This window comes from Peromyscus eremicus, chromosome 15, assembly GCF_949786415.1.
Source record: "Peromyscus eremicus chromosome 15, PerEre_H2_v1, whole genome shotgun sequence".
Taxonomy (NCBI): domain Eukaryota; kingdom Metazoa; phylum Chordata; class Mammalia; order Rodentia; family Cricetidae; genus Peromyscus; species Peromyscus eremicus.
The window spans coordinates 3,355,952-3,382,461 of record NC_081431.1 but is presented as its reverse complement, the minus strand read 5'-3'; the positions used below and the strand labels follow the sequence as shown (position 1 = coordinate 3,382,461).

The 26,510-nt window shown below is 44.2% G+C and overlaps 1 protein-coding gene across 4 annotated transcripts in view; it reads right to left on the bottom strand.

The window, feature by feature from the left end:
* Positions 1-14,858, bottom strand: part of Rcor3 (REST corepressor 3) — a 40,545-nt gene extending 25,687 nt beyond the window's left edge. For 2 of the 4 annotated variants that reach the window (XM_059280862.1, XM_059280863.1), the window contains exons 1-6: positions 14,511-14,858; positions 14,211-14,267; positions 6,303-6,380; positions 3,796-3,848; positions 2,002-2,163; positions 181-305 (exon numbers count right to left, since the gene is read on the bottom strand). In XM_059280862.1, the coding sequence (XP_059136845.1) occupies positions 181-305; positions 2,002-2,163; positions 3,796-3,848; positions 6,303-6,380; positions 14,211-14,267; positions 14,511-14,676 (641 nt within the window). In that variant the 5' untranslated portion in view covers positions 14,677-14,858. Of the gene's footprint in view, positions 1-180; positions 306-2,001; positions 2,164-3,795; positions 3,849-5,744; positions 5,921-6,302; positions 6,381-14,210; positions 14,268-14,510 lie in introns of those variants that run through there. The other 2 variants (XM_059280860.1, XM_059280861.1) reach the window with 2 other exon arrangements.
* Between the last annotated feature and the right edge of the window lie 11,652 nt (positions 14,859-26,510).

Sequence of the window (26,510 nt, the reverse complement as noted above, 5' to 3'; positions counted from 1 at the left end):
CTAAAGAAGCCACAGAGTAGAGAAGTTGACAATCAATACCATGTGACTCTTCCTCACAGCACAGACAGTGCTGACCACGTGGCTCTTCCTCAGGACAAACAGTACTGTAGCAGCTTTCTGTCTCATGAAAAATACACAAGCCAATGACAAGTCCCCAACAAGGGACAGCATTCAACCTACCTGTCACCCTGATTGTGTCTATTGGCTAGTTTACGGGCCTGGCGATCCATCAAACTTGTCCTTGAGCGAGTTTTTTTCCAAGAATAATAATACTTTACAAGACTTGCAATTGTCTTATCTGGAAGCTTAAAAAAAAATCCCAGTTACTATTGGAAAGCTTAATTCACAAACTCTGATCAACAAATGGATATCAATATCATATTCTTTGATAATCAAGGCATAAGTAAAAACTATGTCATGGGTACCTTTATGAATGATAAGAACCTAGATTTCTGAGTGGCTGGGTGGTGTTGGTGCATGTCTTTAATCCCAGCACTCAGTAGGCAGAGACAGGTGGATCTCTGTGAGTTTGAGGCCAACTTGGTCTACTGAGCGAGTTCCAGGACAGCCAAGGCTATTACACAGAGAAATCCTGTCTTGAAAAAACCAAAAAGACTTCTGAGCAGCAGGGGGGATTTAAGGAAAAAGCTTGTGAGTCATGAATGACAAGAACTAAAAAGCACTGTGATAGTCACAGAACTAACTCCATTACACCAGTGTCACTGACACTGCTGAGCCAATGTTACTGTCTTTTCTGGGGGAGTGGGTGGGGGGGATGTCACAAACTAACTTAATGAGAACGTCCCCCAAGGTCCCCAGCACAGCCATGTTAGCATTCAGCATTATCTTCCTTACAGCATTTGTTTCCTTAGGGTTACTCAACTCTCTTTTCTCTCGTTCAGAGCTTTGGTATATGACTGAAATCAACATAAGTTTCATACCATAGACTCATACAGTGTGGCCTTTGGAGTCTGCCCTCTTTCATGTAGCAAAGAAGAGCTTTACAATGAACTTTAAAATCACTTTAGTTTTAAATCTGGATCTTAGTAAGTAATGCAGACAGGTCTTAACCACTGAACAGCCTTTGACTGTTACAGTGGCTGACGATTATATGTCCAGCTATGCCACACTGGCAAGCAGAATGTGAGCTACCTACCAAAATGTTCCCTTCAATTACAGAAGTCCTGCAGATGCAGAAACATTGCTTAAAATGTACAAAGTGCCAACTGCTCAGATGTACATTATTTTGATGCAACACTAAAAATTTAAGAGCTAGCAACACAGACCATACTATTAGCAATATAGACATTTTCCTTTGAAAAAAACGAAAGTCAAAACAGCACCAACAACCCCCAAGAGTTTCCAGACAATGCTGACGTAACACACAGACTTAAGAGGGACTTTCATGTTGGAATTATGCCAGTCTTTAAATTTCTGTGTTACTTCAGTATTGTCCAGGTACCGCCTTTTAATTAGTCTGTCTAATTCCAAGTGGTCAGCCCTGGACACACAGACATATGAGCAACACTAAATGGTTTCAGTAGGTTGTATGTACATGTGCATGGGCATATATACACACATGTATGTAACAACAGTGATTAAGAGTTGAGGGGAGAAGTGATGTAGATACAGTGCTCACGCATTCTCTCAAAAATTAGATTAAAAATATGGATTTTCACATACAAAATGAAAGAAAATCCTAAAGTTAAAACTCGAAACATTAAAAAATAAAGTTAAATTATTATTTCCCTATAAAAAACAACCACCAAATTTAGTAGCTATTACTCACTTGAGACCAGATAAAAACCAATTTACTAATGAAAAAGCACACACCTGCTATGCACGGATGATTGTAGGAAATATTGTATGCAAATATACCCATTTCAAATACTTTTTAATATTAAAATAGAAAACTTTTATATTTAATAGGTGGGCAGTGTTCAATAGTATCAAAAGATAATTACCATAATGATAATTCAAGAAAGACCAAAATCATCATACCATTTGTTGAATCCTGTGGAAGCTCTTCCCGTGAAAACTAAAGGCTTGTTCAAATAGGACTTTGTCTTCCACTGTCCACTCATCCGGAAAGGGAGTGAAATTGGGGAGATCCGCAAGGGACTTCTCAATGTTATGTTTGTGCCAGAACAACATGCCAAGTGCCTTGGAAGAGAAACCATTCCCTTTAATTTTAAAGAACTTACTTCCGCCACTCTTAAGAGTTACACATAAATCAGATTAAAATTTTGAGCCTAGGATTTCAACTTAAGATAAATTTAGTTTGGGGCCTCTAACAGGGTAACAACCTGTTTATTTATTTTAAGTTGGGGCCTCAGAACAAGTGTTTCTATGTGTCATATGTGTTGCAGAAGTAAGAAAAGAGCGACTTAGTGGAATGACTCTAAAGCTCACAACAAGACTTTTGCTCACGTTTTATCAATATGTCATTTGTCAATATGTAGGAAAAATAGTCTAAAAGAAAGCTATCCAGTAAGTGACTGCGATCATTAACTGAATACAATTATCAATTATAACACAGGAACCAGAAATATTCAGTTGGACTTAGCAGATGGATATCAAGCTTTAACCTTTTACAATTATGTTGTACACTAAACAGCTCTAAGATTAAGGGTACTTTCACTGCAACTACCCCAGTTTAATTATTTTATCACATATTTAATAAAATAGTTGTATATTTATTTTGCTGTTACCATAATGTATACATACAATTATTAGAAGTCATCTAAATAACTTCAATGACATCACTGGCAAGTCATTTCTAAAAATGCATTATTCTTCCTTCTATTTTAGTAGCAAGGCTCTACCTATACTATAAGGTATTATGTATTATTTAATGAATAAGCTTTCATTCTGTTAAAAAAAGAGACAGAATTTTAGTGTTGAGTTTAAAAGTAAGTTTCTGTATTTTAATAATGGAATTGTAACATAAACATGAAAATAAACCTGTATATATATGTGTGTGTATATATATATGTGTGTATATATACTCATATTTTGGAAGATTAACTTTCTCAAAGATTAACAAAGAAGGTAGGCCTCTAATCTCAACACTGGGAAGTCAGAGACAGGAGAATTCTGAGGTTAAGGTCAGGTTGGTCTATATACTGAGCTCTAGGACAGCCAGGAATACATAGAGAGACCCTGCCTCAAACAAACAAACAAACAAACAAAGGTACATCCAAAAAAGATGGGTAATAGGCATGGCTATAATCCCAGCACTAGGGAGTCAGAGGCAGGAGGATCACTGCAAATTCCAGGCCAGTCAAGGTTATACAGCAAGACACTGTCTCAAAATCAAACAAAAACCACTCTCCAAAGAAACAAACAAAAAACTAAAACTATAAAATATTCCACCAAAAGCTTCACAAAAGCTTCAAAAGGTCAATTTATGTTTAGCTCTATAGGTAAGTATGTCAATTTCAAAAACTTTATTTTTAGTGTAGCACTGTGACGTGAGCACCCAGTGATCCACTCACACAGACTTGACCTTTCTCTCTAAAAACAAGCCCATCGGTGGTTCTGGCCAAGGGTGGGTCTCTACTTCAAAGCAGGGGCTGTGCCATACACCTGCAGTCTGAGGCAGCCTGACTGCCAACTTGAGAAATGTAACGAGACCTGGTCTTTTGGGATGAAAAAGAAAAAAAACCCAAAAAGTGGATGTGATCAAGAAAACAGCCTGACGCTGACCTCCGGCCTCCACAGGCTTACACATAGGCACACGCTCCAACACGCACATGTGCACACACAAACATATACACACATTTCTCTACGTACCTGTTCCACATTGTAGCCATGCCTCTCTTTTGCAATGGCGATGTATTCATCCACTGTAATGGAACAATGTTACGTCATTACTTTCATAAACTTCAGTTTCTCAGATCTAGTTTATTTTTTTTAAACATGGCAAAATAATTTATTATTCTGAGTAAAAAAAAAAAAAATAGCCAAAGCTAGCATCCATGAAATGTTACTAAAGGAGACTTACACACAGAATCAGTGGCCCCTCACCTGGTTTAAAATTTCATTTAACCTGATAACCCTACAGCTATATATGATATAATTATTACTAAATTAAGTGACATTACTATAATTATTTTTGTATGCTGACAATCACCCGTGTGGAAGTAGACAATGGAACCTAATTACACTGTAAAATCCTAAGATAATCCTTGAGATACTTGGCTGTGTAAGACCCTTTCTCATATTTATAAATGAGGACGACTCATGGACAGTTAGTTCTGCAAGCTACACAGAACGGTGTACCGATGTGCACAGATATCCTTAAATGCTCCTCCTGGCTTTTCTGCTTCTTTCCAAGCACTCGGGGATTCTGTTTCCACTCATCTGCCACATGTAATTCAGTGGACAGAGTAACTCAGATGAGCAGTTTTAATAGTGATGTGCTCGCTATTTCAAGGCCTCATTATCAAGGAATCTGTTACGTTCAAGATTCTCTTTTATGTGGTGTCCATGGTCACTCCTTTACCCTTTTAAAATTATTTTTTACACATATGTACATGTAATTGATTCTTTAAACATATTTCTAAGAAGCAGAATCTTAAGAATTCTGACCCTGCAATCGCTACCGTCTACCTGAACTTGCTTTTCCGTTCATTCCCAGTACTTTTAACTTTAGTGGGGTAATTTGAACTTTTGTATCTTAGTTTCCTGCTCTAAATTCAGGATAAAACAATACAGTCTCTCATAATTGAATGAGTTAACACTCAGAAGATGCTCAGGAGTACTTGGTACTTCCTAAGTACTTCTAAGGATCTGCTATTATTATTGAACCTTACAATTTAATATATTAATATACTATTATAAATATGCTAGAATAGCTATTTTTAAATGGATTCTATATTATACCCTCCTCCAAGCATAATCTGATACAGAAAATCCAAGTATTATATTTTGCTTAGAATCCACTTAAGTACACTACAGATCTAGATAGATGCTGAATAAATATAACAAAAGTATATTACAGTCCTTTCTATAGCAAGTTATGTCACTTGTCCAGAAGTGGTTTCAGGCCTGGCTGGGCATTAGATCCATGACAGAGCTTTAAAAGTTTGTTCAGGCTTTGCCTCTGAAGATGTGGGCTAGTCAGACACCAGTACTTTTTAAGAGATTCTAACGCACAATATACCCAGGGTTGATCATTGCCATAGACTTGCTCTGGACATCCCTGTGGACACCACCCAAATGGTCATGTCACCTTTCTGAATTTTGTTTTTCACTTTGTTACAAATGCTCTATCATACCAAATAGTGAAATCCATGACACCCTGATGCCCGTTTTATTAATGAAAACCTCTGCATGTGATAATGAGCAAACTACTTTCAAGTTCTCTGTATACGTTTCTTATTGAAAGCCTCCAGGGTACAGGATCCCTAGCTTAACAGTGGGTGAAGCTTGACCTAGTACTCTAAAGCTTTTAAGTTAGGGGGATTACTCAGTATGCAGACACATATTCACTTTCCATTTTTTTCCTCTTAATTACATCGATTAGCATGATTAGACTCTATGCACAGGATAGATAGGACATGGCCATTTTTCTCAAGACTAAATAAATCACAACGAGACATACGTTCAAATGATGCTAGGAAATACTTTTAAAGACAAGCGTATTTTATGTCTGCTAGAATGGCTGCTTAGTGTAGCTGCTGTTGTTATTTCATAAATTTGATAGCTGAATGGAGGGGTGGGGATCTTAGTGTTGTTACCTGTATGTTTCCTATATCTGATGTGCCGCATAGGATTCAGGTCCGCTACATCACACTGAAGTCTAAAGCCACACATGATTCAAGAAGTGCGTGGTCAAGGATCCAGAAGGTCTCAGTCCAGAAATGGAGAGCACAAGATGACCTGATGGCTGCTGAAGTCAGTTCTCACCTTCCCTCTTTAAAATGGTAATGAGAGTGGGCTCTCTGAAGTTTGAAGGCATGTCTTTTACTGCTCCATAGACAGGAAAAGCCTGGGCAGTGGTCTACATAGTAACTCCCTCCCCTGCTTGAGGATTTAAGCAGCAAAGCCATCAGAGCCTAGGTTTTTGCATTCTTCATGGGCCTGACACAAACTGAAATGATCAAATTTACTATCTTTCAAAAGGAAAAGCATTCTAATATCATGGAGGTTTCCATTAAAAAAAAAAAAAGAAAAAGAAAACAAAGGTAATTCAGTTCTTAAGAGAACCTAAAAGACTAAAAAAACAAATGCAAATTATATTTTGAACAGGCCGATTCCCTACACATCTTAACACTCAATCTCAGAAAAAAACTTACATTTGGCATCTGGGACACTGTGGTAAGGCGACCACACAAGCATCCCTCCATTGTCTTTATCTGTGTACTTGGTAGCACCTGAGGAAAAATTAATTATTTTGAATATGATAGTTTTTTACTTATATTCCAAGTAAACACTAGCAAAATTTTATTTGTTTTAGTATCATACCTGCAAAGAAGGACAAAGACAGAAAGGAAAGACTTACACGGGACAGGAAATCACCTAGGTTTGGAAGGAAGGAAGCTGTTGTATAGCTCTGCTCCACTGTGAAGACTTCCTGCAGCAACCACACCTCCTGGTCACCTCAGAGAGGTGGCTAACTCATCTGGTTTCTGTATGCGAAGTAGGGATATTCACTCAAAACTGACCCTTCCCCCACAGAATACCTGCCTCAACAGTGCTCTGCTTGTGTCTAGACGGGCCACGACTGCTCTGACTTAAAAACACTAGTGCCTCCTTTCGTGGCTTGTATTTTATCTCATTCCCAAGTCTGCCAGCTTTCCTTTTCAAACTTAATTTTATTACACTTCATATTTATAAAGACATGTGCTCCAAGTCAAAGGCATGAAAGTTAACACAATTTCTTCACATGATCTGGTTAAGTCTAGAAGTACACTGTCCTTTCCTATGTATTTCTCATGGTATAATCTATGTCCAAAACATCAAGTCTTATTACTGTAGGTTGAAATGAATCGGATTAATGGAACCTACACAGCTAACCAGGGCTACTTCATGCCTGTAGAGACTTTTAATTAAACAGGAGTCTTTTTCTGGCTTCTACCCAATCCCTAGGTTAGTTAAAACTATGAACACATTAAGCACTGCTGCCATGTTTTAAGATCACAGCTTTTCATGAGGCAGATATCTATTTACCACTAACAGTCTGAATTTCAAATTAACCACATAAAATAATAATAGAATTCTGAGGTTAAACTGTGATTATTATAAGGTATTTGGAACAGAGACATTCCTTACTACAATTTCTACACAGAGAAGTTAGTTATCAGTCATATTATTTACTTCACTTTTGGAGAATTATCATATACTACTACTAAATGTTTGTTAAGAATTTTTAGTTGAAAGAATCATACTAATAAAATATGATTTTAAACCTATGATCTGAAAAATTAAGGATGGTGAATGGGTTATCTAAGTATTAGAAAAAGCTCAACTACAAAAAAATATAGTTTTTTTGTTTGTTTGTTTTTTCTGGAGCTGAGGACCGAACCCAGGGCCTTGCGCTAAATCCCCAACCCCACAAATATAGTTAAAAGCAAAATCTTTCTATTATGTTTCGTCTTTAAGAAAAAAGTGACAAAAAGAGGAACTTAAAATCTTCACAAAAAATCTGCGTCAGAAGCTTATTAAGATGCCTAGGCAATGAAAATAAACTTATGAGCCATTCTTTAAAAACTGGTGCATATCTGTAATCCCATTGTTTGAGAGGCAGAGGCAGAAGATTGGGAGTTCAAGGCCAGCTTGGGTTATCTCAAAACAAATCCACTCCAGGACCAGCAGGGTGTGAGACACAATGAGTGGAGGATTAGGTGGCAGGATCTGGAGTTTGAAGCAGGCTTCTGTAAGTGAAAATCTTCTAACCAAACAAGCAAGCAAACAAAATGCCAAACAATAAGGTTAAAAAGAAAACCAAACACACCAAAACCAAAACACTTTCAATATTAAGAATTTTAATTCTTAGTCGTGGGCCTGACAGGTTAAAACAAAACAAAACAAAACAAAACAAAAAAACTAACAACAAAAGCTTATAAATGCAAAAGTTAAGTAACTCAATGGAAAGGAAACAAATGCTGTCCAAGCCTTTACCTTAGAAAATCAAATGTTCCCAGTGAATAGCCTAACTTCAATTCTTTACTATGGAACAGATTCTTTTTACACATTGCGTGAAATTGTGACAATAAGATCATTAAAAATCTTTCTTAATAGAACATGACACAGCAAATAAAAGCTTCTATTAAGTCTCAAGTCTTAATAGTACTCCATGATAAATAAATGTATTTTCGTGAACTCCTTCTTTAAAAACACTTTTTCACATTAGCTTGTGTACTGTGGCTGTATTCATGCCATGGACCATGTGTGGCAGAGACAGAACCCATGCTTGGTAGCCAGCACCCACCTCCACTGAGCCATCGCTCCAGCCCATGGAACTCATTCTTGAATTACAGAAAGTGATGTGTCTCACTGAATAGCTCCTCTTAAACGAATATTTTTTCTTCATTTAAAATACCAGTTGTGATTCTCCCCAAAATTTTCCATATTGTAATTAAGGGTCTAACATGACAGAAACCAGTATCCTCCTTGAGGACACTAACTGTTCTTCTAATGTGGGATGATAAAGGTGTTTATGTAAGTGGCCTAATAACCAAGAATGTCCAAGTTGGCAGTTCAGTGTTCTTTCCCCAGTTATGGACCCCAACTTTTTCAGTTATATACCACCTGTCAACTAGGCCCAAGAAATAAAGACCTTTACAGGAAAGAGTATAGATTACAGATTTCAGACTCCCAGTCACAGCAAGTGTGCCACCTTGGAGATATCTTCTCATGCCTCAGTTTCCCTCATTTATAATAACAGGGAATAGCCGGGCAGTGGAGGCGCACACCTTTAATCCCAGCACTCAGGAGGCAGAGCCAGGCGGATCTCTGTGAGTTCCAGGCCAGCCTGGTCTACAGAGCAAGATCCAGGATAGGAACCAAAACTACACAGAAAAACCCTGTCTCAAAAAAAACAAAAAACAAAACAAAACAAAAAACAGAGAATATATAAGTATCTACTTCACAGCTGCTCAAAAATAAAATTGGTAAGTTTGGTAATGTACACATATGGGACAATCAACCACTACTGAGAATCAAAGTGTAAGGAATAAGGCAGGATTTCTAGCCAAGTGCAAAATGCAAAAACAACAATCTGTAACTTTCCAAGACTGCCTTTGAGAAATTAAAGGACTTTAGTGAACAAATACACTAAACTGAGAATTTAGATCATGAGACTAAGATACTCTCAACACTTAAAAACTGTTTATAAATGAGGTTTTATATTATATTCTGGGTGTATATCTTCAAATGGGGGGGTAAAGGCTTTCCTCATGACATAGAAGCATGAATAAATTACGTGGTATGTGTGTGCGCACATGCATGTGTCTGTGTGCGTGTATACACAAATCATGTAGTGGTCAGAGGTCAACAGAGAGTGTCTTCTGTCAGGCTCCTGTATTTTTATGTTTCCTAAGACAGGGTCTGTCTATGTAACCCTAGGTGTTCTGGAACTCACTACCACTCTGTAGACCAGGTTGACCTCAAACTCACCAGCAATCCCCTGCCTCTGCTAGAATCAAAGGTATTCACTACCACACCTGACTACACACATTTTTTTTTAGACAAGATTTCTCACTAAACCTAGAACTCACTGCTCCAGCTGGGCTGGCTAGTCAATGAGCCCCAGGAGTTGTTTCACCTTCCCAGAAGTTGGTATGCACCACCAGCCCTGGCCTTTCTGTGGTGCCAAGAACCTGAGCTGAGGTCCTCACGCTTTGTGGGGTACACACTTTGTCTATTGCATTATCACACCAGCACCCCGAGTTTTAAGGAATTCAGCTTTCAGATTTTTAAGTTTCCTGTTCTTTCTCAACATAACCTGCCTGAAAACTCACCTGAAATCTAAGCTACACTGTGGTCTCCCCGATATCTGAGGTTTTGCCTCTTATCATCAACTGTAGTTGAAAGACACTAAATGGTCAAACCCAGATAAAGAGCACCTAAGTTTACACTCTGAAGCAATCTGAGGAGTGTCATGAACTTTCACAGCTCCACTCTGTGCAACCCAGGAAACTGTGACCCTGTATGCAAGGAGGACTGTAACGAGCCGACATTCTAGCAGTAAATGTCCTCTCACGTTAAACAAACATGTTTCTTATCTTACAGAGAGAACATTTCCTAAAAATGTAAAACTCCCAGGGTTCCAAGCTTCTCATTAAAGCTCTCCTTTACTGAGGAAACCACAACACTGCAGTTTTAATTGATTATGCACTAATTTGAGCCAGAAGAGACTTAACACTCGGAACTTTATGTTCACTAGGATGTATGTTATGGAAAGTTGGACGGAGGTAAAGTAGAGGAGTTGGACAGGCAATCAGTCAAGCACTTTGTGTGTCTGTCTCAGTGTACCTGAGCCCCTGTGAAAGCCAGAGGAAGACATCAACAGGATATCCATGTCTTTCTTCCTCTACCGCCTTCTGCCTCATTGCCAAGAGACAGAATCTCTCACTGAACTCAAAGCTTGCCATTACGGTTAGACTGTCTGGCCAGGGAGCTCCCTGGATCTATCTGCCTGTCTCCAGTTCCCGAGGCTGGGGTTACAGGCATGTGCAGTTAGTTCTGGCTTTTATGTAGATGCTGGCGATTCAGATTCAAGTCTCCTCACCAGCACAGCTCTTACGACTGAGCTATCTCCCCAGTCCCTAGTAATACACTTTTAAGTATGCAAATATATTATGGGAGATTCTGTGGGGAAGATCCACAAAAATGACTTCAAAGACAAAAAAAAATTCATGTATTTTATAAAATGGATACTATCACATTAATGTTTATAAATAGATGAATTTAAAAATAAAGAGTATAATTTTGTTTCAAAGTATTAATATTTTAATACACCAAAGATTACATACTTCATCAGTTATTTAACTCAGCAACAAATATGAGATGTCAACCTTAAAATATGTCACTCTTTGTCTCTTCAAACTTCTTTTATGGGTCTGCAAATTACTGCTTCATACATATTTTCACTTAATCTGGTGATGTACTTAACAATCTCCCTTTTATGAACAAGAAAACAAGCCTGAAGAAGTCAGGTAGTTCATCTCAGGTAACTAACTGTACCTCCTAGACTAGAAGGCATATGGTCACCAGGCAAAGCTATTCTCCAGGGGCAGCACAGCATATAAGAACTAGTAAAACAAATGATTTACAACTGATAACCTTCAGAACTAGTTAACAATTGATTTACAACTGGAAGATAACAATCAGGAATCTAGTTAGTAAATCATAAAGACATCAGCATGACCACTTAAGGTAAACTGCCCCAACCCATAAACTGATTTACAACCGGAAGATAGCAATCAGGAATCTAGTTAGTAAATCATGAAGACATCAGCATGACCACTTAAGGTAAACTGTCCCTAACGGCCCAGCTTCAGGAACTCCAACCCAAGCCTCCACACTACTTAGCAGCTCCGGATTTGTCCCAGGTTTCTGATACCTAACAGTAACTCATCTCTATCTCTATGGTGTAATTTCTACACCACCATTATCATCTCTTCTAAAACACTTACTTTCCTACATTCTCATCAGAATAGTCCCAGCACCTAAGGAATTTTTCTTCCAAGGGACTTATATCTGTGGCTATAGTGAATAATTTCCATAAAAATAGTGGTTTAAGGGGGAAGGGGTGGGGTGCACATCTTTAATCCCAGTACTGGAGAGGCAGAGGCAGGCGGATCTCTGAGTTTGAGGCCCCTAGCTCTAACCCTGAGTTCCAGGACAGCCAGGGCTAAGTAGAAAGACCCTGTCTTGAAAAAACAAAAAACAAACAAACAAACAAAAGGAGGTAATGAAGGAGAAAAGGAGAGCTTACTATTTCTCAATTTCTATCATTAACTAATAATTTTTCTTCTATTACCTTTTCCACAGTAAATGCTTAAATTTTCATCTAATTATACTAAGCAAACACGAAATAAAACCTTTGCAAAATAGTACGACACTTAGAGCAAAACAGCAATGAGAGGCACAGGAAGCAGCGTTTCCTTGAGAAAAGCATCTTAGTGATTCACACAAAGTAAGTGCTTTTAACTGTATCCGTGGACTACACTGTTAAGCAAAAGATAAGTGAATTTAAGTAATATGAGGTATATCCTTATTCTGTTAGGAATGCCAATTACAAGTCAGAGTAAATACATCGGACATTCTAATCTAGAAACATTTTGTCACCTTTCACAAATGCTCTATGTAGGTGGGACAAGCAAACAGTGGCATGTAAGACCACCTAAACAGATGAACTATTCTTCCCAGTTTGAAATTTGTTGCACGAATTATATTTAAAACGACAAATTCTTTGGTGCTAATGTACACACAAGCAAGCCCCTCATCACCGCACACAACCAGGGAAACACACATTGGCTGAAATCGACCTAACTGGACAGAAAGATAGGTGTGTTTATGACATAATTCAGCTGCTGAGTACCATCTGGAAATGACTTCACCAATATTAAAAAAAAAAAAAAAAAAAAAAAGGAGTACCAGCAAAAGCTCCAAACCGTTCTTCCTAATTATGAAATCTAATCTTCACTGAGTAACTGCCATATGCCTAGTCATTTAATCCTGGCAAGAACTCCATGCAATCGCTTTTTACAGCTAGGAAAATGGAAGCCCAGGGAAGGCCAGTGACTTGCTCAGAGAACAAAAACAAGAGTTGAGAATTAAATTCGGTCTGTGCTTAGCCGAAGGTGTGTTCTTTCCAACATCTAAGCCCCGAAGCATCTTCGTAATGTGAAGAGACCCACTCACTAGCTAGCTATGCCAACAAAAAGAATAATTTTCACAAAAATATATAATACTATTAGAAGCCCACCACTGAGGGCACGGATAGTCTTCCAACAAAGCATCCCAACAGCTGTGTCACTTTGAAGGTAACCCAAATCTGGTGAGCACTCTGATGTCAATCACCAGCTGAAGGAAGCTTCGTAGTCATGCTTTTAACTCGTTACTTCACCCTTCTCCCTCCCGAGAGGGGCTGTTTCCTAGCTGGTAAATATCACATATTGCATTGTCCTAATGGGGAGAAGGACCTAAGCCCTCTAGAATACCCTTACAACTAAACAGACATGACTGTTTTCCCTGTGAAATTACAAGTAAGCCCTGTGCATGGCTAACTACAACTCAAACGGCTGACTCTCGCAACGATGTTAGAATGCTCTCTGGACAAAAACTGACTGCAGGAAAAGTGAGAGGGCGGTCCAGGCGGGGCAGAGCCCGCGGGGCGGCGAGTCTGGCTAGGTTAGAGCAGCCGAGCACTCCAGGCCCAGAGGCTCCGGCAAGGGCGCCTCCATATGCGGAACTCTCGCCCAATCCCCGAGCAGCCTCACATCCCGTGACCGCCGGGGAGCCTGTTTGGAGAAAAGTAGAGAGGGAGCCCGCAAGCTGCGCTGGCGGAGGGCGCTGGAACCTGGCTGCTCCGGAGAAAATGTCTCCTTGGCAGCCGCGGCCGCTATCCTGCGGTCTGGCTCCCCCGGGCCGGGTCGGCGCTAGGGGAGGGAGGGCAGAGGGGCGGCGTCGGGCGCGGGCGTTTCCCCGCCCAGGTCCACACCGCCGCGAAGGAAAGAAAAGCCAGGATCCCGTGTGCCCGCGGGGTCGCAGGGCTCGCCCTTGGCCGGGGCGGATGACAGCAGCCCGGGGCTGCGGAGCATGGGCCTCCGGAGCGCGGCTGAGCCCCTGGTTCCCCGGGTGGGTCGGTGTGGCATCTGACCTGGGGTAGGTTCATGCACACACACCCCGTACGCCCTCTTCTGCAGCCTTCGGCTCTGCAGCCCCCGCTCCCCGGGCCGTGGACCCGCGACCTCGGTGAGATGCCAGCAGCGTGCAAGTGCCGCGGGAGGGAACCATGTTCACCTTGCCATGCACACATCCACCCCCACGCCCTGTGTCACTGCCCAGCGAGCCTTTCAGCTTCCCAGCCCGCGATGCCCTGCCCTGCCCTGCCCTGCCCTGCCCGGCCCGGCCCTCTCCCGGTGCTCCCCACACCTGCATCCGTAACTGCCCCATTCTGATGCCGGCCACCCCAGAGCAAGCATGGGGAAAAAGAGGGAGAGAGACGGGGTTTTCCTGTGAGCAAATATATCTACCTGGATCGAATTCAGGGATCCGAGCTTGGTATTCAGCTCCGACTCTCATCCCAACATCTGCAAAGCAATGCCAAGAAATATGGTAAAATGATAATAAATTCGGAGAGGCGCGGGGAAAGGCGAGGCGGAGGCTCTCAAGCCGCGGGAGCGCGGGCGAGGCCGCGGCCGGGTGGGGGCGGGGAGGCGCGGGTCGCGGGGCTGCGGCGGCACCGGGAGTTCCGGCGGCCGCGGCTCGGCTCCGAGGGGAGGAGGGCGCGGGGAGGGGGCCGGGCGGGCGGGGCGGGGAGCGCGGCGAGGTACCCCCGTGCTCGTCGTCGCTGCTGCAGCCGCTCTCGGGCTCCGAGAAGTGCAGCCCGCCGTTGGCCGAGGAGCCGCCGCCGCCGCCGCCCGCCGGGCTCTTGGCGCCGCCGTTGGCCGATCGGTTCTTCCCCAGTAATTCGGGCCCTTTCTCCATCATGCCGGGCATGGTAGAGGAGGGGGAGAGGTGGCGTCAGGGAAGGGGGAGACGGCTGACGGGCGCGGGCGGGAGCGCGGAGGAGGAGGAGGAGGTGTTAATATGGAGCCGCCATCACCGCCCCGGTCGGGCCGTAGCGCAGTCGCCCCACAACAACCCGCCCCGGCCCCGCCTCTGTCCCCTCCCCCGCCGCCGCCGCCCCGCGCCACCCGGCCGGCCGAGCGCCCCTCGCGGCCGCGCGCTCCTCGCGGGGCGGCCCCGATCTCCCCGCCTTTGGGAGGTTCCGGCTGGGACCCGAGACCCTGCGCGTCCCCGGCCGGTTCCGCGAGCGCACGACCGCTCGCGGCCGAGAGGCGACGCCGGGGCTCTGGCCTCGCGGCGAGGACGCACGGAGGGCAGCGAGCCCGACTCTGTGCCCTGTCCGAGCGGAAGGACGTTGGCCAGCTGAGGCCGGCGCGGCCTGGGTGGTGTCCGCGGCCCCAGACCGGCGCTGCCCGGGTGACGAGCGGCGGGGGGTGGCGGCTGCTCCCGGGACGAGCGGCCGGGGGTGGCGGCTGCTCCCGGGACGAGCGGCCGGGAATAGAGGCCCCAGACCGGCGCTGCCCGGGTGACGAGCGGCCGGGGGTGGCGGCTGCTCCCGGGACGAGCGGCTGGGGTTGGCGGCTGCTCCCGGGACGAGCGGCCGGGAATAGAGGCCCCAGACCGGCGCTGCCCGGGTGACGAGCGGCCGGGGGTGGTGGCTGCTCCCGGGGCGAGCGGCCGACGATGGCCTCAGGTTGGCGGCTACGCGGGTGAGGAGGAGATGGCGGCCTCGGGTTGGTGACGGGCCGCTTTCACTCCCTCTGGTCTCGTAGTGGCCCTTGCACGGCGACCCTGGAACCCGGGTCCCACCTGATGCGAGGAGACCTGGCCCTAACGACCTGGCAAGGCAGCTCATCTCTGCAATGAGGTCAAGAGGGACGGAGGGGACAGACTTTCCACTTTGCTTCTTCTTTTTTTGCTGTATAAGAAGTGAATGCCGTGAGTGGAGAAATAAAATGAGGACCGAACCCTGCCCTCCCCAGTGAGTGCTTTCTGGGTCGATGCTGGCCTGAAGTAGTGGCCTGGAGCGGTTCTTGAGAGAGTAGAGTCCTGCTGCAGAGACAGGTGAGGCCAGCTGCCATCCAGTTGGAAGAAGATTCTCTGGGTAGACTCTGCTGAACTGCATTTCTTCACCAGATTTAAGGATATCTGTTTTATGACATGCTGCCTGGCCTTGGGGGGCTATTTGTGTCAGCCTTTCTGTCTGTAGGTGTGTGTCCTGCAGAATTTGGGAATAACAGTAAAATAGTTTTTGAAGGTCAGAACTGTTCTTGAGAATTCCGTTACTGAGAAATAATATATCTACTGAAGAATTCAGTCAAGAAAACTCTGGGATACAAATATTAGGCAGGTTACATGTCTAAAGGAGGGAGAATTTTGCCCAGGTGCAGAAACTGGTTCTGGTAATGGAAATAGTTGAATTTTTCTTTGGAAGCCTTATGTGTTCATTACTTATTTGAATCACAATCAACCACTTTTTAAACAAATACATTCCTGAAGAATATTTTAATTCCATGATTTTTATTTTCTGCAAGGAGAAATATCATGGACAAATGAATAGCAATTGCCTTGGACAGTTACACTTTTCATTGTGAATTGTACATTGATATTTTGGTTTTTATGTTCCGGCTTCTAATGAATGTGACACATTTCAGTCCTGTAACATCAGCTCCTTTAGGTCCTGGAACACAAGCTAGACCCGATGTAGAGGAAACTCAAGAAAAAAAAAAACACTCAAGGCCTCTTAATAGGCAAGCTTTCCGACACCCTGACTCTGCAACACTGCCCATGCATTTTCTGTGGAAAGAAATCTGCATATAGACTAGGAATCAAAACATTGTGAAGAATCAAGGACCTTTGTGACAATTTCATCTCAGTTAAAACCTTTGAAGTAAAATGGTTCTATTGGAATATAGAAAAGGACAGAGCAAAGGTGACTACATTCACCTTTGGGGAAAGAACCTGGGGTGAAGGTGTGTTTGTGTGTGTGTGTGTGTGTGTGTGTGTGTGTGTGTGTGTGTGTGTTTAAGGAAAGCAAATTCCTGTTTTGCTTCTCAAGAAAAGGAAATCTTAAGCTTGCCTGGCTCCGAAGGATGATAATAATGGACCTTAAAATGGTTTCTCAACAGCTAATAAGGACATTACAGAAGAGAGAGCCCTAGGGAGAAAACCTGGAGAATGCCTCTTGTGAGTGATTAGAGAGGAGGAAAGCGAGCACCCGGGTGGAGAAGAGAGCTTTAAGAGTTAGTGATGTCCAGAGAGATGGGTGGAAGGCACTGGTCTGCTGGCAGTATTTAAGTTCTTTTTTCCCCTGTTTTAACATTTTCTCAGAGTTACAAAGATAAGGTAAAGGTTGAGGATGGCTAATTTAGCCGTATGTTTCTCCAGTCCCACCTGGCCCTGTGGTCCTGCAGCCACTTATAAAATAATCACTCAGAGGCTTAGCTTAATTACCAATTGTATTGCCTATGGCAGGCTTCTTGCTAGCTAGCTCTTTTTTTTAATGTTGCACAAATTTTTCTCTTGATCATTTTTTTAAATGATTTATTTAAATTCATTTTATGTGCATTGGTGTAAAGGTATCAGATCCCCTGGAACTGGCCAGTTGTGAGTGGCCATGTGGGTGCTGGGAATTGAACCTGGGTCCTCTGGAATTGCAGCTGGTACTCTTAACTGCTGAGCCATCTCTCCAGCCCACTAGCTGGCTCTTATAACTTTACCCATTTCTATTAATCTGTAAGTTGCCACGTGGCTGTGGCATTACTGGTCTGCTGGCGCCTTGCTGCTCCTTTGGTGGCACTGGCGTCTCCCTCTCTTCTCTCTTGGATTTCCTGCCTGCCTCTAAGCTGCCTTGCCATAGGCCAATGCAGCTTTATTTATCGACCAATCAGAGCAACATATTCACAGCATGCAGAAAGACATCCTGCAGCAGGCTAACTGGTGCTTACCTATTGATGCCTGGGCTTATCCTTGATAATTATGTTGGTTTCAGAAGAAGCAAGGACATAGGCAGAGACCTTCGTTTCAAATAAGACAACATTTAGAAGGCCAATGGATTAAGATCCACTAGCTTTTGGGATGACTTGTTATGTTACATCTAGGAATGAGTCTTGGGAAAGACACCCAAAAACTCTGCTGAAAATAATGCTATTGAGAAAGAATATCAACTGAATGCATACAGTGATCAGATCCCCCATAGGGATCTATGGATCTAATCTCATCTTAATGAGTCCCAGCAGGTTGTGTGTATATGTGTGTAAACTGACTAACTCATTCTAAAATTTAAATGGAATAATGTAAAGGTTAAAGACAGCCAAGACAATCTAGAATAGTGGTTCTCAACTTGTGGGTCAAAACTTCTTTGGCGAGTCGAACAACACTTTCATGGGAGTCTCCGAAGACCATCAGGAAACAGATATTTATGATTCATAACAAAAGCAAAATTACAGTTATATAGTCGCAACAAAAAAATTTTGTGGTCACCACAGCATGAGGAACTATAGAAAAAGGTCACAGCATTAGGAAGGTTGAGAACCACAGATCTAGAACAGTAAAGCTGGAGGATTTATCCTATCAGCTATTAATAATTTTAGAAAGTATAGGCCTTGGGGCTGGGAGGTGGTGGCACACGCCTTTAATGCCAGCACTCAGGAGGCAGAGCCAGGTGGATCTCTGTGAGTTCGAGGCCAGCCTGGGCTACAGAGCAAGATCCAGGACAGGCACCAAAACTACACAGAGAAACCCTGTCCTCGAAAAAAAAAAACCAAAAACAACAACAAAAAGTATAGGCCTTGGAAGGAATCCCAGCTAATAACGTCATTGTCGTGCAAACAGGACCTGAATTCAGTCCTCAGAACTCATGTGAAAAAACCAAGCCTGCTGTGGTGGCTTGGGCAAGGTGGAGACAGGTGAATTTCAGGACTCCATAGCTGGCCAGCCTAGCCGAATTGGCGAGTTCTAGGGACCATGTCTCAAAAAGCAAGATGGTGGCACCTAAAGTGTAACTTGGGCCACACACAACTGGGGTAAGGACAGATTAAACCAGTGACACGTAGAAAAAAATGACCGTTGTAATAAATCGTTCTGGGGCAACTGAATATCCACGTGTTAAAAAAAATCCTTGTTACTTCCTCATTTAAAGGGCTGGAGAGATGGTTCAACCTGAATGGTAGCTCACAACCATCCATAACTCCAGGGGAGCCAACGCCCTCTTCTGATTCTGAGGGCACCAGGCACACACATGGTCTGCATAAGTGCATTCAGACAAAACATTTATACACATAAAATCTAAAAAAAGTTTAACAAAAAAAATCACTTTGATTGTGGACCTTGTTATAAAAGACAGTACCCAAAGTATGTCAACATAATTTGTAAAGGAAGCGTTCTAGGTACAAAAAATAATATAGGAAAGAGCGAACCCTGAGTTCAGATATTATACCAGAGAACTAAAAGTAGTTGGCTATTCCTGGAATGGGAAGAGAATGCCTGAGCCACATCAAGCCTCTTACAATAATAGGCAGAGGGTTAGGCAAATTACCCTACAGATAAAGAACTATTGGAGAGGTCTCAGCAGAAGAGCCATTGGATCCAATCAGTATTTTAGAGGGAAAATGGGATTTGACAGATCTGACTATTAAAGTGGTCAAGAACTGAGGCTGGAGTTGTAGCAGTGGTAGCAAGACTAGAGGCCAGACAGACAGACAGACAGACTTGGTGGAATGAGAAAAGTCTGGGAACCTGAGCTGGGGTAAAATGGAATGAAGGTAAGCTGGTGCTGGGTTTGTGGGTGACTGTGTCCGCCACTGAGATGGTAAACAACACTGCATAGTTCATGATTTGTACTGGGTGCTTGATGAGATACCCAGCATGCAGCTGGATATGTAATTGAGATCAGAGCAGGAGAGGGATTTCTTAGGGGTTGATTGTAGCTAATCAAAGTCTTGAGATCAATCTTATCTATTTGCCTTACTATAACAAAATTAACCTGGGTAATTTGCAAACAGTATAAATTGTTTCTTACAGTTAAAAAACAGTTCAAGATCAAGGTGCTAGTGTGTTTGATGTCCAATGAGGGCTTTCTGCTTCATAGGAACACTAATTCTGCTAATAAAAGCAGAGCCTATGACTTACACCTCATTGAGGGGCCAGCCCTCTTAATACTACTTACTGTACTGGGTTTCCAGCATAATGGATTTCAAAGAAGCACATACATTAAGTCACAGCAAGACTTAACAGATCCCAGGAAGAGCAAGTAGAAAGCAAACACCAAGAGCAACCAACATTGAAAGATTGAAAGGCAAAGGAATCCCCCAAGGCCTGAGGACATAGGGGAATCTGAAGATGATTGGACGTCATTTATTCAAACCATACAGAGAGGTCTGAAGAGACCCGTAATGACCAGAAGTCCAGGAGATGGGCCTCAAATGCTTGCACAGGAAAGAGGTCATGAGTCATCTGGATAAGAGCAGTTCCACTAGTACTGATGACCAGAACAGCTCCACTGCAGTGGACCAAGAAGGAAATAGGAAGAAATACAGTAAATGTGAGTCTACTCCAGAAACGTTTTCATGGTAACGAGGAAATAAAAAGCTCCAGAAAATAAATGACTACACGTTTGAAACAGTTTGAGCCCCCGCCCCCACCCCGTGTGTGTGTGTGTGTGTGTGTGTGTGTGTGTGTGTGTGTGTGTGTGTGCAAGTTTTAAAAGTTGAGGTGTTAATTTTTTCCTAGCTGTGATAAAATTCCTGACTAAAGCAGCTGAAGGGTGAGAGGGTCTGTTTTGGCTCACAGTTGGAGGGCTGTAGTCCACCACAGCGGGGACATCATCACCGTGGCAGGAGGGTGAGCTGGCTGGTCACATGCATCCACAGTCAGGAAGCAGACAGAGATGAATGCCGATGCTCAGCTCCATTACGCCTTTTGAGTTTGTGACCCTGGCCTTTGGAATGATGCCACATTTAGGGTAGGCCTTCCTATCCTAGTTAATCTGTACATAATCCCACACAAGCTCGTTCCAAGAGATTTGTTTCCTAGGTGATTCTGAGTTCCCTCAAGTTGAAAAGGTGAAGTGTGACTAACTGCTACCAGTGGCACCCACTGACGTCCCCCAGTGACGGGCTATAATCCTGAAGTGAGCCAGAGTAAACACATCGCTTTCTAAACCTAACAGCAGCGGGGACAGACACTGTCTCATAACAGGTGGGTGTGGTGGTGTGCCTTTAACCAGCACTCGGGAGGCAGAGACAGCTCTGTGAGTTCCAGGACAGCCTGGTCCAATAGAAAGTTCCAGGACAGGTGGGGCTACATAGAGAGGCCCTGCCTCAAAACCCAACAAACAAACAAAAAAAAATAGAGCAACCTCTAGCTTCCACATACATACACATGCATACTTGTGCACATTTGGACATTTGCACACCTATCACAAGAACTTTATATAATTATTTTTATTAGTGATGCTGTTGGCTTTTAGCTTTTAATTTTATTTATGAGACAGGATTTCTCTTTGTATCCCTGGCTGTCCTAGAACTCACTATGTAGACCAAGCTAAGCTGGTCTTGAACACAGAGATCCAGCTGCCTTTGCCTCCTGAGTCCTGAGATTAAAGGCGTGCACCACCACGCCTGGCTGCAAGGCTTTTAGCTTTTAAAAACAACACACATATGGAATGTAAGATCTTTTCAAAAACAGTGAAGCATACCTGCTTACCTCAAATGTGGACAAATCTTGAAAACGTTTTAAGTGGAAAATCTGTGTGCAGGGCTGGGAGGATAGCTCGGCCAGTAAATACGTTCTGTTGACCTTAGATCAGCCCCACAACCCACAAAAAAAGCCATCAGCCAGCCTAGTGGACTTGAACTGTAGACAAGTGAGAGACCCTGTCTCAAAAATCTATAGTGGTTTCGAGACATGGCTCAGGGGCTAAGAGCATGTACTGCTCTTCCAGAGGACCAGGGTTCAGTACCAGCACTCAAATCAGATAACTCAGAACCACGTGTGACTCCAGCTCCAGACACTTCCAGCCACTGCCTTCGCTCATGTGCTAATGTAAACACACAATTTAAAATAATAAAAACACACAATGCCTAAGGTTGTCCTGTGGCCTCCACTTGCTCTCACATGAGGGTACACATACCAGGTCAGTGTGCAAATAGTAATTTAGCATTCCTACATGTGTGTGTCCTTCGTAAAGTATCACTAAATATGTATGTATAGCTAACCACATATGCTCAGAATATTTCAAGAGTACGTAAAAATTGGCTACCTCAGGAGGATATGCCAGGATCTGGGATGAATGGGGGTCTTTCTCGTGTACTCTTGTGGCTGGACTCTTTACCATGGGTATATGTTACTGTTTAAGGAATACACGTTTAAAGAATCAACTAACAAATAAATTGTTATAGTGTAAATAGTAACAACCAATTTAAAAGAACCATAACAGAACTTCAAAAGTAGAATGGAAGAGGAGAGTGGTGTCCGCATGCTTATTTTACAAAATAACGCAGCAGCACAGTGGCTATGGGCTGCATCTCGCACTGCCAGCTACTGGAGGTTTATAGAAAGAATGTAAGAAGTCCTGTTTATTCATTTTACCCAATTTTCAAATGATTTCCTTTCTGTTACAAATTTTGCCAAAGAATTTATTAATTCTCTTGTCTTATTCAGAAATGTTTATCTTGGTGTAAGTTTAATTATGAAAACAGTCAAACAGTATTGTGAAGTATGGCCTGAGGTTAAGCCAGCTCATGTTGGGTTCAATCTGCCTTACCCCTCCATTTATTTATTTGTTTATTTACAAGATGGTGGCAAGCAAATAACCTTTAGTTTGCTTGTTTTTTGAGATAGGATTTTTCGTTACCCATGCCTGGCTTTGAACTCACTGTATATCCAGATATGGCCCTGGGCTCTTAATTTGCCTGCCTCTGTCTCCCAGTTGTGAGTAAGTACCATCATGCCAGCTCACCCATACGATCTTAATAGCTAAAAGAAACCGACAAAGGTCTTTGTCTTAGTTACGCTTTTTTTTTTTTTTTTTTGAGACAGGGTTTCTCTGTGTAGTTTTGGCGCCTTTCCTGGAACTCAGTCTGTAGCCCAGGCTGGCCTCGAACTCAGAGATCTGCCTGCCTCTGCCTCCCAAGTGCTGGGATTAAGGGCGTGTGCCACCACTGCCCAGTTTAGTTACGGTTTTTATTGCTGTGAAAAGACACCATGACCACGGCAACACCTATAAAACATTTACTTGGGGTGGCTTTACAGTTTTGGAGGTTCAGTCCATTATCATTATGATGGGGAGCATGGCAGCCTGCAGGCTACATCTTGACCAGAAGGCAGCAGGAAGTTGACAGACACACTGAGGGAAGCTTGAGCAGACGAGACCTCAAAGCCCACCCACACGGTGACACACTTCCTCCAACAAGGCCGCACCTAATAGTGCCTCTCCCTTTGGGGGCTGTTTTCTTTCCCATCACCCGTCTTGTAACTCCTTTTCTTGGAACATTATTTCTGAGGCCAGTCTGTCTCCATTTACACAGTGATACAGATGGACACCTGTCCCAGCGCAGGCCACCTTTTAAGATGGCTAAGTCTCTTGTTATTCAAACTTCAGCCACGTAAAGAAGAAACCAGGATAGCAGTGTCTTCATGTGAAAGTTCCAGAGTGACAGCTGCAAATGGCTTGTCAGGGTGACCCAGGCATCCTCCAGCTAACCCCTGGTCAGTTCCTGGGGTGTGTTCTGTGCACTGTGCTAACCCCTGGTCAGTTCCTGGGGTGTGTTCTGTGCACTGTGCTAACCCCTGGTCAGTTCCTGGGGTGTGTTCTGTGCACTGTGCTAACCCCTGGTCAGTTCCTGGGGTGTGTTCTGTGCACTGTGCTAACCCCTGGTCAGTTCCTGGGGTGTGTTCTGTGCACTGTGCTAACCCCTGGTCAGTTCCTGGGGTGTGTTCTGTGCACTGTGCTAACCCCTGGTCAGTTCCTGGGGTGTGTTCTGTGCACTGTGCTAACCAGCTGGTTAGTTCCTAGGGTGTGTTCTGTGCACTGTGCTAACCAGCTAGTTAGTTCCTGGGGTGTGTTCTGTGCACTGTGCTAACCCCTGGTCAGTTCCTAGGGTGTGTTCTGTGCACTGTGCTAACCAGCTAGTTAGTTCCTGGGGTGTGTTCTGTGCACTGTGCTAACCCCTGGTCAGTTCCTAGGGTGTGTTCTGTGTACTGTGCTAACCCCTGGTCAGTTCCTAGGGTGTGTTCTGTGCACTGTGCTAACCCCTGGTCAGTTCCTAGGGTGTGTTCTGTGCACTGTGCTAACCCCTGGTCAGTTCCTGGGGTGTGTTCTGTGCACTGTGCTAACCCCTGGTCAGTTCCTGGGGTGTGTTCTGTGCACTGTGCTAACCAGCTGGTTAGTTCCTAGGGTGTGTTCTGTGCACTGTGCTAACCAGCTAGTTAGTTCCTGGGGTGTGTTCTGTGCACTGTGCTAACCCCTGGTCAGTTCCTAGGGTGTGTTCTGTGTACTGTGGTAACCCCTGGTCAGTTCCTAGGGTGTGTTCTGTGCACTGTGCTAACCCCTGGTCAGTTCCTAGGGTGTGTTCTGTGCACTGTGCTAACCCCTGGTTAGTTCCTGGGGTGTGTTCTGTGCACTGTGCTAACCCCTGGTCAGTTCCTGGGGTGTGTTCTGTGCACTGTGCTAACCAGCTGGTTAGTTCCTAGGGTGTGTTCTGTGCACTGTGCTAACCAGCTAGTTAGTTCCTGGGGTGTGTTCTGTGCACTGTGCTAACCCCTGGTCAGTTCCTAGGGTGTGTTCTGTGCACTGTGCTAACCAGCTAGTTAGTTCCTGGGGTGTGTTCTGTGCACTGTGCTAACCCCTGGTCAGTTCCTAGGGTGTGTTCTGTGCACTGTGCTAACCCCTGGTCAGTTCCTGGGGTGTGTTCTGTGCACTGTGCTAACCAGCTGGTCAGTTCCTGGGGTGTGTTCTGTGCACTGTGCTAACCAGCTGGTCAGTTCCTGGGGTGTGTTCTGTGCACTGTGCTAACCCCTGGTCAGTTCCTAGGGTGTGTTCTGTGTACTGTGCTAACCCCTGGTCAGTTCCTAGGGTGTGTTCTGTGCACTGTGCTAACCCCTGGTCAGTTCCTAGGGTGTGTTCTGTGCACTGTGCTAACTCCTGGTTAGTTCCTGGGGTGTGTTCTGTGCACTGTGCTAACCCCTGGTCAGTTCCTGGGGTGTGTTCTGTGCACTGTGCTAACCAGCTGGTTAGTTCCTAGGGTGTGTTCTGTGCACTGTGCTAACCAGCTAGTTAGTTCCTGGGGTGTGTTCTGTGCACTGTGCTAACCCCTGGTCAGTTCCTAGGGTGTGTTCTGTGCACTGTGCTAACCCCTGGTCAGTTCCTGGGGTGTGTTCTGTGCACTGTGCTAACCCCTGGTCAGTTCCTAGGGTGTGTTCTGTGCACTGTGCTAACCCCTGGTCAGTTCCTGGGGTGTGTTCTGTGCACTGTGCTAACCAGCTGGTCAGTTCCTGGGGTGTGTTCTGTGCACTGTGCTAACCCCTGGTCAGTTCCTGGGGTGTGTTCTGTGCACTGTGCTAACCAGCTGATCAGTTCCTGGGGTGTGTTCTGTGCACTGTGCTAACCCCTGGTCAGTTCCTGGGGTGTGTTCTGTGCACTGTGCTAACCAGCTGGTCAGTTCCTGGGGTGTGTTCTGTGCACTGTGCTAACCCCTGGTCGGCTGAGGTCCTTTAACTCCAGCGTATTGTGCCTAGGCCAGAAGAAGCTCAGGTGCTGGTCCTTGGTACCTTTTGTCTCCTTTGGCAGCAGCAAGCTTCTGCGGGCTAGTGGGTGTTATAGCTCTCCTGCAGCCCTATGTAACAGGACCATTAAATAGCTCTACAGGAGTCTTGACTCTTCAGCTCATGGCAGCAGACCTGGTTTCTCTTTCTGGCTCTTTATGAGCTTCCATCCAGCTGTCAAGCAGCTGGCCACCATAACCACCTTGCTTAGCAGCTGCCTGCTCCTCCCTGGCCGCCTCTGCGGCTCCACCGGCTGCTGTCACCACTGCTCTGCTCCACTTTTTTTGCTGCTACCTTCTTCCTGTTACCAGCCCAAGTGCTAAAAAGAGGTAAGAAAAGGCCTCTGAGGGAAGCCTTTTATTGAGGCTGATGTTTCGATGCCAGAGGAGGCAGCACAGGGTTCTTGTTTTTCATCAATTACAGTGGTTGTCTCATAAGCAACTACTGTCCTAATTAGCAACTGCAACTCCTCAGCCACCAGCAGCTGTTAGGCAGCAAGGGCTGCAGCCTGCAGGAATTCTGTTCCCTCAGGCACTGGCTCTCTCAAGGCCACTAAGGGAAACTTCATATAGATCTCTACCCTTTTATAGAACTCAGGATTTGAAGGCTGAGGTGAAATTCTCCTTGCTCAAAGAGACTGAGTAGCAAGTAGCTAACCCTTTCTCCTAGCTCGTGTCTCCCCAAAACACAGCACCCTTCTGCTCTGCTCCCACTTAACAACCCCAGCTACACATGGTTCCTCCCTACCACTTCCTGTCAGTTAGTTGCTGACTCAGCCTCTTGACCGAAGGTTAATTTTATTTAATCAAACAATTGTAACACGTCTTTGCATTATTAAATATTTCACAGCACAAATATAACACATCTTATAATATTTGACAACATAGGAGACTCCTGTAACTCTAGCTTCAGTGGATCTAATACCCTGTTGAACTTCATCTGCATATATACCCTCCAACATGCACATATAATTGAAAAGAAAAAAGAAAACTAACAAACAG